This window comes from Loxodonta africana, chromosome 1, assembly GCF_030014295.1.
Source record: "Loxodonta africana isolate mLoxAfr1 chromosome 1, mLoxAfr1.hap2, whole genome shotgun sequence".
NCBI classification, from domain to species: domain Eukaryota; kingdom Metazoa; phylum Chordata; class Mammalia; order Proboscidea; family Elephantidae; genus Loxodonta; species Loxodonta africana.
The window spans coordinates 99,435,492-99,448,476 of NC_087342.1; the positions used below are offsets into that span (position 1 = coordinate 99,435,492).

At 51.1% G+C, this 12,985-nt stretch overlaps 1 protein-coding gene across 3 annotated transcripts in view; it reads left to right on the plus strand.

Annotated features, from left to right (window-relative positions):
- CMTR1 (cap methyltransferase 1) overlaps positions 1-12,907 on the plus strand; it is a 50,219-nt gene extending 37,312 nt beyond the window's left edge. For 2 of the 3 annotated variants that reach the window (XM_064285417.1, XM_064285412.1), the window contains exons 14-24: positions 1,094-1,150; positions 2,822-2,879; positions 3,350-3,418; positions 4,357-4,488; positions 5,502-5,624; positions 6,309-6,400; positions 7,217-7,285; positions 8,714-8,761; positions 9,724-9,836; positions 10,440-10,548; positions 11,349-12,906. In XM_064285417.1, the coding sequence (XP_064141487.1) occupies positions 1,094-1,150; positions 2,822-2,879; positions 3,350-3,418; positions 4,357-4,488; positions 5,502-5,624; positions 6,309-6,400; positions 7,217-7,285; positions 8,714-8,761; positions 9,724-9,836; positions 10,440-10,548; positions 11,349-11,481 (1,003 nt within the window). In that variant the 3' untranslated portion in view covers positions 11,482-12,906. Of the gene's footprint in view, positions 1-1,093; positions 1,151-2,821; positions 2,880-3,349; positions 3,419-4,356; positions 4,489-5,501; positions 5,625-6,308; positions 6,401-7,216; positions 7,286-8,713; positions 8,762-9,723; positions 9,837-10,439; positions 10,549-11,348 lie in introns of all 3 variants that reach the window. The other variant, XM_064285413.1, reaches the window with a different exon arrangement.
- Positions 12,908-12,985: the final 78 nt, after the last annotated feature.

The following is a 12,985-nucleotide window of genomic DNA, read 5'->3' on the forward strand; positions in this document are numbered from 1 at the left end:
TTCAAGATTTTTTTCTTTATTTTTTGTTTCCAGCAGTTTGACCATGATGTGTCTAGATGTGATTTTATTTGTTTTCAATCTGCTTGGAATTCACTGAGCTTCTTGGATCTGTGGATTGATTTCATTCATCAATTTGAGAAAAATTGCTGGACATCATCATGTTAATATTTTTTGTCCTGTTCTTTCCTCTGCTTCTGGAACTCCAGTTATACTTACGTTAAAGTGTTTGATACTGTCCCACAGATCTCAGATTTTTTTTTCATCTTTTCCCTTCTTTATATTTCAGTTCAAGTTATTATTGACCTTTCTTCAGGTCTTCAGGTTCACTGATTCTTTCCTCTACCATGTTCAGTGTGATGATAAACTCATCAAAATCATTCTTCAATCCTAATATCATATTTTTCATTTCTAGAATTTTCATTTGCCTTCTTAAAAAGTAATTTGTACTTGTCTCCTGTAATTCTCCATAATTTTATACTTGTTCTCCATCTTCTCCATCAGATCCTTTAACATGTTTATCAGTTATTGTAAATGCCCTGTCTGATAATTCCAACATTTGGGCCATCTCTGGGACTTGTTCTATTGGACTCTTTTCTGTCTTGTCAGTGAGTCACACTTTTGGGCTCCTTCATGTGTCTGTCTCGTAATTTTTGATTAAATGGCAGATGTGTGTAAAAAAGCAGTAGAGACTAAAGTGGGTTATAGTTATGCTCAGAGAAGGGTGGCTGTTATGTAGGTGGGTTGTCTGGTTAGTCTAGTCTGTAGTTGAACTGGACCTGGCTTTGTTGTTGCTTTATTTAGAATGAGTTCACCACTGCTTTCAAAATCTTTAAGGGTGGGATGGGAACTCTTTGTTTACAAGGGATCTGAGGCCTGGAGGGCTTGATTTAGTTGTTCTGTCCTGCCCTCAGCCTTCAGCAGGCCCAATGTACCTGTACCTCAGGGCGCAGTGAAGAGGGATTTTCTCTCAGCTCTCCAGCCCCTCGCCCAAATACAGATGGCCACTGATCCAACTAAATTTCTGTGTCCTGATGTCTTTTGGCTGTCTTTTTGGTAAGCCTTCTGAGGTCAATTTTTTTTTTTTTGCTTTTAGCCACTGCAGTGTGCAGATCAAAGCTCTGGCCAAAATCCATGCGTTCGTTCAAGACACGTGAGTATTACCCACTTTTCCAGAATTCACCTGTTTCAAGGGAAGATTTTGTCTGCTCCTCTCTCCTGAGGTCTTTGTTTATTGCATTTCAACAAACATTAAAAAAGTATTGTTTGTTTACTCTTAGATAAGAACTACTTTAGGTGAAGGGAAAGACAACACACAATACAGGGGAGGTCAGCACAGTTGGACTAAACCAAAAGCAAAGAAGTTTCCTGAATAAACTGAATGCTTCAAAGGCCAGCGTAGCAGGAGCAGGGCTCTGGGGACCATGGTTTCAGGGGACATCTAAGTCAACTGGCATAATAAAATCTATTAACAAAACATTCTGCATCCCACTTTGAAGAGTGGTGTCTGGGGTCTTAAACGCTAGCAAGCAGCCATCTAAGATGCATCAATTGGTCTCAACCCATCTGGATTAAAGGAGAATGCAGAACACCAAGGACACAAGGCGATTACGAGCCCAAGAGACAGAAAGGGCCACGTGAACCAGAGACTACATCATCCTGAGACCAGAAGAGCTAGATGGTGCCCGGCTACAACTGATGATTGCCCTGACAGAGAACGCAACAGAGAACCCTTGAGGGAGCAGGAGAGCAGTGGGATGCAGACCCCAAATTCTCATAAGACCAGACTTAATGGTCTGAGACTAGAAGGACCCTGGTGGTCATGGCCCCCAGACCTTCTGTTGGCCCAGGACAGGAACCATTCCCGAAGCCAACTCTTCAGACAGGAATGGGACTGGACAGTGGGTTGGAGAGGGATGCTGGTGAGGAGTGAGCTTCTTGGATCAGGTGGACACTTGAGACTATGTTGGCATATCCTGCCTGGAGGGGAGATGAGAGGGTGGAGGGGGTTAGAAGCTGGAGAAATGGACATGAAAAGAGAGAGTGGAGGGAGAGAGCGGGCTGTCTCATTAGGGGGAGAGTAATTGGGAGTGTGTAGCAAGGCATATATGGGTTTTTGTGTGAGAGACTGACTTGATTTGTAAACTTTCACTTAAAGCACAATAAAAATTATTTAAAAAAAAAAAAAAAACCTACTCTTTCATCTCATACAGTGCTGTGGTCTGTGAAGGATTCCAGAGAAACATGGCATGAACCTTGCCCTTGAAAAGGTTATATTGTCTTTGGGCAGATAAGAGTAAGCCAAGGAAAGGATACAGGAAAAGTTACTAACAGTGTATCATAGGTGTAGAGTGGCATAGTGTGAGTAGAATGCATGCTATTCATGGAGCACTGAGAGGTGGGACTAGTCAAGGAAAAGCTGTGGTAGGAGGTGAGCATAAGCTAGTTCAGCATTGCGGGACATGGTGACATCCTCTGGGATGGGCTTAATGTGGCCTGTGTCAGCAGAGGGAGAGTCAGACGTGCTGATGGGTGGCTGGAAGAAGGGTGTGGAGGGATCCTGGCATCCAGGGTGGTCAGGAGGGCAGTCTCCTCCCTTCCCATTGTGGTGGGAATGGGAGGTAATTCCACTTTGTGCATCTGAGCTCCCGTCATCTAAGAGGCAGGGCTATGTAAATGTCGTAAGCAAGCTGGGCTAACGGCCTCTGTGTGTGCGTGCACGTGCTCACTCTTGCAGACTTCTCTATGGAGTTCCGAGGGGCATGCAGGGTAGGGTACTTGTGCTTCTGGAGGTTTTAACAACTTGCTGGCTTTGTTTTCCTAGGACCCTGAGTGAGCCTCGGCAGGCAGAGATCCGGAAAGAGTGCCTCCGACTCTGGGGGGTGAGCATCTCCCCCAGGCACTTGTTGCTCTAGCAGGAGAGCTGTAAAGAAGAATGCTTTCTTTAGGGTCTCCTCAGCCCAAAAACGCCTGTCTACCCTCACAGGATTCCAGGGCTAGGTGTCTTGGCATTGTTGGGAATTATCTCCTTGACAGTTTCCCTGTCAGTTTGGCCCTAGAGCTGGGTCAGAAAGTATAAGGGGTGGTAGGTGGACAGGCCTCATTTTGCTGCTCGTGGCCCCCAAGTAGCAACACTGACCACAGAGGGACGTGTTATTGCGTGTGCTGCCATAGGATCTGAAAGGGATTGGGGATTGAATTATCCACCTCTGTCCTCCTTATCCCGTCCTCCTTTGTTTTGTGCCATTTCCTCTTCCCCGGTTGGAATCTATCCTCTTGACCACATACACGCACACACAGCCTTGGCCAGAAGGGTGTTTGAAAATCAAAGCTCCATGCTGTCTCATTTCAGATCCCAGACCAAGCTCGAGTTGCTCCCTCTTCCTCAGACCCAAAATCTAAGTTCTTTGAGCTAATCCAGGTAAGTTTGGTACCTGTGGTGGAAATAAAAAGTTACAGACCTTAACCATGGTTGTGGAAGGTATCACTGAAACCCCCAGGTGCCTGGCCTCCAGAGGGTTTGTATAGGCCCCACTCCTTGCTTCCGGGGCCTGGACTGATGCTGCCACAGTTGGGAAGCTTTGGGGTGGGGGTCTGGAGTTGCCCAAGAGCCCATCAGGTTGCCTGATGATTCTTATTCTGAGATGTACGTGTGCTTCACATTCCTGCTGCTCAGAGGTGGTGCAGCTTCTCATGCTCTGGGGAGTGTGGTGTGATTTTAAGCAGGGGAGCTGGGCAGAGAGCCAAACAGGGGCTGCCAGAGTGGCTCTGTGGTGGGGCCAGGCCTGTTTCTGGTAAGCTGGTCCTTGAAATTCTTCTGCCTTCAGTGTTTCCTACCGCTTGACCTCCAGCTTTTCCCTGGATCTCATTTAAATCTGGCCCAGAACATGGGCCGATATGCCAGTTCCGTGGGGGTCAGGGACTAGAGAATGAGGTTTAAGATGACCTCAGAAGAACACCATGTGTACATTTTTATGAGTGGGGTGGAGAGACCACTTAACTGCTCTCAAACCAACTGCTGGAGAACCCTTGCCTTCAGTTTTATTGAAGGGTCAGCTTTTATATTCTGGTGACATTTCCTTATAGCTCTGGTAAATCTATCTGTACTTGGGGACTCGGTGTTCTTTCCTTTTCCAGCTTCCTCTAATAGGTCCTAAAGGAAAACTCTGAGCAAGGAGGAAATAGATCCCATTTAGTGCGTGGTTAGGTAGAGAAGGGGATGGGGGAGCACAATCCAGAGAGCAAGAGCTTCCCCTCCCTTACCTCTCCCAACCTGCCCCCACCCCCCTGTAGGCACCCATACTGAGCACCTGTCCTTTCCCCCAAAGCAGCAGTTTTTTCTCTGACTCATGGCTACAGGGCACTGAGATTGACATCTTCAGCTACAAGCCCACACTGCTAACCTCCAAAACCCTGGAGAAGATCCGCCCTGTATTGGACTACCGCTGCATGGTATCTGGCAGTGAGCAGAAGTTCCTCATTGGCCTGGGGGTAAGTCTGCAGCTGGGCTCCCTCTCCAGCGTGCATGGCTGAGCAGTCCCCTCTGTCTGTGGGACCTGGACAAGCTGCCTGCCACACTGGGTGCATGTTCTCTTGGGCACATACCTTCTCAGCCAGGAGCTAGGGCTTGACTTGTCTTGGACAGTTCTGGGCCTCAGTGAAGATACTTCTTAGAACTTCATTCCCTTTTCTCTTCTGAGTTAGTCAGGTATCATTCATTCATTCTTTCACTTACTCATGTATTTGTTTATTGAACTCTATGCAAGGCATTTATTTGTCTGACCCCCCTCTTGGATCGCTGAGGGGAACACTACCCTGTGTCTTGTGATATGGTGCTTCCCAGGCTAGCAGGATGGCCAGCAGGCTCATCTGGCTTGGACACATACAGCCACTTCTCTGCAGCACCACTCCACCCCATGCCGCACCCTATCTTGCAAAGACAGTACATGTCCTTACTCAGGGGCCCTTGGAGTCTAAAATGAGGTGAGGGAAAGCTTTAGCAGTGCTGTATCTTAATTAACTTCATTGGGTGAAGTTGTTCCTTCTTTCAACTCTGACTTGTCTTTCTACATAATTTTACCTCTTCCTCCTCATTTACTCCCAGCATCCTCTCACACTTTGTCCTTTTCTCCTTTTACTTTTCTCTCCCCACTCTTTGCTTTTTGGACCCTTCACCAAACCCATCCCAAACACACACCAAACTCATTCTTTCTTAAGGGCCACAGTCATAGACTTATGCCTTTGGAATGGTGCACTTTGTTGCATTGGGATTGTTCCCTACCAGAAGAACAGGCCAGAACCTCTGCTTCTCTTCTGCCGAGGCAGTGAAGGACGACACTGCCATCGTCACTGACGTATAACTTAGATTAATCTCACCTAGACATTTTTCTCTGACATTTCCCAAACCCATCAGTTGCAGCCACCAACTTAATTTTTTGAGAACTGAGCCTCTCACCCCTCAATCTCCGTGCCTGCCTGACCTGATCTTTTCTCTCTGCATATAGAAGTCCCAGATCTACACATGGGATGGCCGCCAATCAGACCGCTGGGTCAAGCTGGACCTGAAGACAGAGCTACCTCGGGACACTCTGCTCTCTGTGGAGATTGTCCATGAGCTGAAAGGGGAGGTCAGAGGTGGTTCTGCTCACGTGTTCTTGCTCTGCCAGCTGGGGGACCAGGCAGGGCACTGCTAAGTCTGGCCCTTTGCCCTGAGTTAACTCGGTTACATTGTGTGTGGTAGTTGACAGGGCCCAGGGCTGGGGGAAGGCTGTGTAGTTTTCCCTTCTGTCTCCTTGAGCAGTTACTCTAAGCCATGGTATACTCTGGGAGAAATAACCACAGTCTCCATGTGTGTAGGAGGAGTCCTTGATTATTTCTGTTTATGGAGGGCCTAGTGGGCCTGCTTGGTGTTGTTTTGGTAGCTGACTTATTCTTTGACCAGGGATTCCTTGGGAAGGAAGCTACTTATTATTTCCCAGGAGTTTGGGGTATTATAGCCATATGGGTGACATTCAGAACTGTCAATGGGAGCAGTTGGCACAGGGTGGGAAGCCAGGCCCCGAGTTGGAGTATCATGGTGGCAGCAGCCTCACTGGGTTTGAAGTTCAAGAGGGCTTGTCACCCAAAGCCTCAGGAGCCCAAGCCAGTCTAATGCTGAGAATCAGCCGGGAGGGAAGCAAGAGAAATACTTGTGTTTAGAGCCCTGCCCTTCCATTATCCTGGCCTTGGGTAGAAAGGAGCCAATATGACATGGTGGGCAGAGTAGGCTAAGGCCAGTGTCTCGCAGGGTGGCCATGTACTTGTCCTTTTAGGGGAAGGCCCAGCGGAAGATTAGTGCCATCCACATCCTCGATGTCCTCGTGCTGAATGGCAGTGACGTGAGGGAGCAGCACTTTAACCAGCGGTCTGACCTGGGCCCCGGGAGTGGGAGGGTGGAGGTGGGCCCACAGGCTCGGTGGGCAGGAAGCCTCCAAGGCTGGGCCCCTTCCTTAACTGGTCTTCTCTCTCCAAAGACGTCTTTAGCTTTCCTCTCCCACCCACTGGCTAGACAGAATATGCTAGGGCTTGGGTCTTGATTGTCATTGATACCAGCTTACTCCATTTTTCCACATCTCCTCGGATCAGAGGTGATGTCTATGTTAAGGCTGAGCAAGAGGCTGTCTGCCTAGCACCCCCAAACAAATACTCTTCAGGGGCAGTCTGAGCTCTAATGCCAGCCTTACCTGGTCCACCAGGGACAGCTATGTCTCCACCACTGAACCCCCGCCACCCGCTACTGAACGGGGGAGCCAGGCTATCTTGTGGAAAGATAGGGTCTTCTCTGAAGAATGTAGCTTGTGCTTGGGTGGTCCTGTTTGAGGCAGTTCATCTGAGTGGGTGCACTGTAGTATCTGGGGTTTGAGGTGAAGGGGCAGGCAGATACAGTAAAGATGATGTCTAGTGGAGGTGACTGAGCACAGCTGAAGACACACTTCTGGAAAACCAGCCAAGACATAGTGAAATTAGAGGTCAGATTCCAGGAAGAGGAGAGGGCCTGAATAAAGACAGACGTCAGTGGAGGAGGGCAGGGTGGGCTTCCGGGAGGACATGAGCGCTGCCTCTTGGGGCAGCTTTGCTGTAGGTTGGGGAGTGTTCTCCCACTAGTGCTGTGAAAATGCCCTGGAGATAGGGGTGCTGCTGGACCTTTGCTTGTCGCTGAGACACTCTGTTTGAATTGTAGAATTCAGCTTGCTGAGAAATTTGTGAAAGCTGTTTCCAAGCCCAGTCGGCCTGACATGAATCCCATCAGGTGAGCATGTCTCTCCTATCGCTACTCACCCCTCCTTGTTGCTGCTTTCTGGCCAGTGCTTGGCTACACCCTTCAGTAGGGGGTGGGGGACTCAGTGGTGGAGACACACCTGTCCCTGGTGGACCGGGTAGGGCTGGCATTAGAGCTCAGACTGCCTCTGAAGAGTATTTGTTTGGGGGTGCTAGGTAGGTAGCCCTTTGGCCCGAGATTATCTCCCCAGCTTGCCTGTCGCAGTGGGTGACCCTCCACAGGCAGAGCTGCATTCCTGATGCTAAGGCACATCTGAGCATCCTCATTGAAGGTAAACATGCTTCTGAACTCAGTAAGTCACCTTGTGAATCTCCCATTCATGCCTGGTTATCATTAGCATATCACCTTCCCCCCCCCCCACACATCTTTTTCCAGGTAAGAAAAATTGCTGAGGGAATGGGAGTTTTAAACGTGAAAAAAGAAGGATGGTTTGAGGGAGTGGGGTCTTGGTGCTTGAGGAGAATGGCTAGGGCTGCCGTGTTAGGTAGTGTGAAAGTTCCAGGTCTGAGGAGGACAGGAACAGAGCCAGGGAGAAGGTGACAGAACACATTTTTCAGGGTAGGCTGAGGCCTGAGGTTATGGCCAGAAGGGCATTGCCTAGCCCTGCTGCTTGGCACTTCATACACCTGGAGCCTCAGGTGTCTGTTTACACGTTACCAAAATTTATTATTATTGTGCTTTTTAATGTAGATTTACTTAGGTAAAATTAAATTCAAGACGGAGAATGCATTTATAGTTGCACCTGAAAGTCCAAAAGCAAATTCCGTCTGCCCTTTAAAATGCCCTGTCTGCCAGTCCTGAAAGGCAGCTTCTAGGATCCCTGACTCTGATGCTTGTGGTTGGGTTGCTGGGTCTCTGGGGACGTTTCCCAGTAGCAGCTCCAAAGCCATGTTCAGGAGCCCCCCAGAGCCAAGGAGCCTTGCATCCCGTTAGGGGCCCCCTATCCCCATGTGTATTAGACTTTTAGGACCATTCAGAAGTAACTGCTGTAGGAAGGGCTAAAAGCCTTGAAGACAGACTTGGGCAAGAGCCTGGCCCCTGGTGTTTTGGCCTCTGGTGACAGTGAAGATGACCTGGGGATAGGAATGCTGGCAGAGACATCTTTGTTTGTTAGACTTTTCTTCCTCTGATCTTCCAGTAACCATAGTTGCACTCCCCAGCTGCCCTGAGGCAGGCCTGAGGACATGTTTGGCCAGCCCTAACACCTAGGGCATGTCTGTGCAGGAGAGCCGTGTGACAGGCTAGGGTTCTTCACAGTTAGTGGGCTGACTGGTGGCAGGGGAGGGACCTGAGGCAGAGGGCAAGGGCAGGGCTCCTGTCTACCAGCTGCTGCCTGGACAAGAGTGCCTCCATGCCCCCAAGGAAGCCTTTGACCTTTCTCCATCCCTTTACCTGCAGGGTGAAGGAGGTATACAGGCTGGAGGAGATGGAGAAGATTTTCGTCAGGTGAGAGACTGAACCAGGGTAGCTCAAAATTTGAGAGGAGTTGGGGCAATAGGGTCACTGTGAGTCAGAATTGACTCGATGGCAATGGGTTTGGGTTTTTTTTGAAGGGTCGGGGGCAGGGGTGTGGCAGTGCCCAGGATTCATTCCATGTTATTTGTAGAGATGGTTTGGGGTGAGGTGGTGGATTGGCCTTGGCAGGCTGCCCCTTCCCTGCCTCACTTGCCTCAGTGTGGCTCTGGGGCAGCCAAGAGCCCCCCAGCTGAGCGCTGATTCAGCACTCTGTCAGGAGTGGAGCGGGGCTGTGTGTGTCAGGCAGAAATACGGGCTCATTGATGCTGTAACAGTTACACTTGTCCCTGTGAGGGGCAGAGCAGCAAACTGCTTGGAACACCGTAAATCCCAGCTCCTGGTGCTGACAGGGAGATTGGAGGGGTAGAGGGGGCATAAATGCTTTCTCTTATTCTTAGTGGCGTGCCGGCCATTCGCAGGTCTTTGGGTCTGATCCTGGGTGTGTGCATGGGTGCTCTGGTCACTGGGGAGTTGGCTGGTCTCACTGCTCTCCTGGCTGGGTTTACTGCATACTTTTCAGTGGCCACAGTGATGCCATGGGTGGTGGACTGAAGACCCAGTGGCATTTGTGGTCCCTAATCTCCCCCTCATTGGTGTCACCTTAAAACCCCCAAAGAGCAGTAACCCAGCAGGGTCATCTGCCCCTCTCTGCTGCCGTTGCCTGATTGGGAGTTGAGGGCCTGAGTTCTAAACCCAGTACTGCCACTAACAGACTTGCTGTGTGGCCTGGAGCAGCCCACTGAAGTTTTCGTGCCTTGGTTTCTTCTTAAGTTGAACTGAGTAAAATACTGTGGTTGGTGTGATTTTGATGTTAACCAGAGACTAATGTTTGTACTTTCTTTTACATGCACACACTTGAACTTCCTGTCTGCACACCTGCTTGGGGCAATCAGGTTAGAGATGAAGATCATCAAGGGTTCCAGTGGCACACCCAAGCTCAGCTACACAGGACGGGACGACCGGCACTTTGTACCCACCGGCCTCTACATCGTCAGGACAGTGAATGGTGGGTGAGGAGTGATTGCCCTTCCTGATTCTCACCCTCCTCTCCTTCCCCAGCCAGGGCGATTGCCCAGACCTGCCTGAGCCAGGCTAAAGGTCCCACCAAAGCAGGTAGCAGCCAGGCTGGCAGTTCACTGTGTATGTTGGGGTAACTGTGTTCCCTGAGCCTCTTCTGTTCTTTGGTGGGCCTTGGGGGTTGGGTTGGGATGGGGAGAGGGAGCCCAACTTGTATATGCTCATAGGGCAGTGGGAAGGGCCTTCTTGGAGGGCAGGCACAGATCCAGAAAGTCACATTTAGTTTCCTCTCAGTTTACATCCTTGGTAGAGTCCTTTCTTCAGTGCCCTCTGGCTAACAGTCCCCCTCCCTCTGTCAGGGGCCCAGGGATGCTGCCCTGATGGCAGATTGGCAAGACTGGGGCTAGGGTTGAGAAGTAGTCGTTTTCCCAGAGCCCCTTTGGACTGGTGGTGAAGACAGCATCCTCACAGCTGCTCTCCGCCTGCCTTCCGGGGAGGGAGTAGTGGGGAGGCACACCCCTACAGTGGTAGAGCTGTCCCCCATGGGTTCTCTGTGTCCTTTCTGGGCTCTTTTCCCTCTTCCTCCCATCAGAGCCATGGACGATGGCATTCAGCAAAAGCTTCAAAAGGAAGTTCTTCTACAACAAGATAACCAAGACCTCTACCTATGTCCTGCCTGCAGACTCCATTGCCCCGTTTCAGTGAGTAGCCCTCCTCCAGCCTGCCCCCGTCTGCAGCCCCAGGTATTGCTGCCAGGACATGCTGCATGACCTGAGACTGATGGCTGCCCTCGCAGGGGCTCCCCTGAGTGGGCAGGTTCTATTCGTATTGGGACTACCCTCCTCCCCACAGGGATGGGGATGGCGGTCCAGCACAGGGTATGGCTGGGCCTGGGTAGTATACTTGGTGAGAGAGGGGCTGTGATGCCAGGACCTGCCGTGATGGTTAGGTGTCCTGGGTGTGAAAGCATCTGCCCCAGGAAGTAGTCGCGGCTTACGTGATGTTCTGACATTGACCCCATGATAGAAACTTGCTGAGGGCCAACAGCCTTGCCCCTCACACGAGGACCCCAGTCCTCCCTCGTCAGGACTCAGCATCCATTTACCAGATTGTTGGTCACAGGTTTTGACAGTAGCCCACGGCCCTAATGTGCTTATAGTTAGACATCGACGGTTTTTCTGTGACCACACTAATACTATTATATTAGAGCAGCAGACAGATAAACCAGGAATATCAGTAATTGTAGGAATCTGCTTGGATGCAATTAGCTGCAGCAGCTGTTTGATGGGAAAAACTGGTTCTGCAAGGCAGGAAGAAGGAGTTAGAGGCCTTTTGGCTGCCAGAGAGAAGACTCCAAATTGGAGTCATTGGCAGACTCTCCTCACCCCTCGCCAGCCTTGAAGGTCACCTAAGTCCCTGCTGCCAGGAGTGTGGTGGTGGCCTCTTGGTCCTGCTCCACCTGGACGCAGCCACTGACCTCCCTCTCTCTCCTCTTTCCCAGCATCTGCTACTACAGCCGGCTCTTCTGGGAGTGGGGGGATGGCATACGTGTGCACGACTCCCAGAAGCCCCAGGATCCGGACAAGCTGTCCAAGGAAGACGTCCTGTCCTTCATCCAGATGCATAGCACCTGAGGGCCTTGGGCGGCCCACCCCTGCTGCCTGCCCTGCCACTCACTAGGCAGGGTGCTCTGTGCCTGGGTCCCCAGTGCTGGCTTTCTTCCTCCTCTCGGAATGGGATTGCAGCGCATGGTCACTGCAGCCTGGCCACGAGGGGTGGCCTCCTTGTCTCCCCTGAAGAGCGCAGTCAGGGGCCTTCAGAGGACACTCACCCATTTCTTCTGGGACACCTTTTCGGCTCCTCTCTCCAGGGACAAGCCTGGGAACTGTTTCCCCTACCAGAACTCAGCCTGAAGGAAGCTGGCCCTGTGGTGGGTTTGAGGTCAGTGCCCTGGGCACATGGGGCTGGTGGAGGAAGTGTTGGAGAGTGGCAGGGCTTGGGCTCCGCTGTTCTCTCCTGTATCCTGTAGACTCACTTTTCTGAGTTCCATGCATTGCCCCTGAGGGTGGCCATGCCCCTGCTTTGCCCACCTTTTTATTGGGCAAACCTTGAGTGGGGGGAGGCCCACTGTTCATGAGCTGGCCAGGAGGAGCTGCTTTGTAAATCAAGGTTTTGTTTCTTTGAACTTCCTCTGTTTTGATGCCAAGTTGGCAATTTTCTTGTCTCCTCGCCACATACCCTGTCCTAGCCTTCCCTGGAGTTCTTCCCAGCCTGGACCTCTGACAGTCCCGGCAGGCCGGGAAGGGAGGAGTGTGGGCCCCACATCCCTGACCTCACATCTGACCAGGTAGCACCTTCTCTGGTACTGGACGTGACTGCCTCCCGTAGTTGGAGAGCTTTCCTGAGCCCCATCCCCTTTCATCCAAACCTTGGGCAGCTCTAGAAGGGGAGGAAGCAGCTTAAAGACCTGCCATCTTCTCTCCTCCAGCAGCAGTGGCCCCACCAGTAACAGAAGGCACCTCTGGGGTTTGGGTCAGTGCCCAGCCATCTGGCAATCATGGCGCCACCACTGGCCGTAGCCAGCCTAGGGCCTTGGCAGAGTCCTGAGAGCCGGAGGCAGCTCTTTGCCACCCTTTTCCCTCCTTTGTTTTTCTTCCCCGGTAGGAGATACAATCTGCTTTCCTTTGTCTTATGTGGTCACTCCATTTCCTCTCTCTTGGCGGAGGCAGAGGGAAGAGGGGAGGCTGGGCAGTAGCGTTGTGGGGTGGGGGAGGGCATCTGTGTTTGTTTTAATGGGAAATACCTCTCAGAGATGCTCATGGGCCTCCCTAGGGCCCCATCCCAGTGCTAGACTGGTTTCCATGGAGATAGGGCACTGAGTCTCCCGTGAGGTTGCAATCGACTCCACCGTGGGGCTTCTCCAGCCAGCATCCAGCGCCACCCCCTCCACCCCCCAACTGGCAGCAGCACTGCTGAGATGTTGTATTTCCACCCAATTCTGGGTATATCGTGTGTCTTGCAAAATCTTGGGTCATTAAAGATAAACATATTTTTAATGTCTGTGTGGCTCTGTACTGGGGCTGCTGTTCTTTGTCCTTGGTGCTTTGTGGTCTGGGACTGGCTTGGATGTGAAACAGC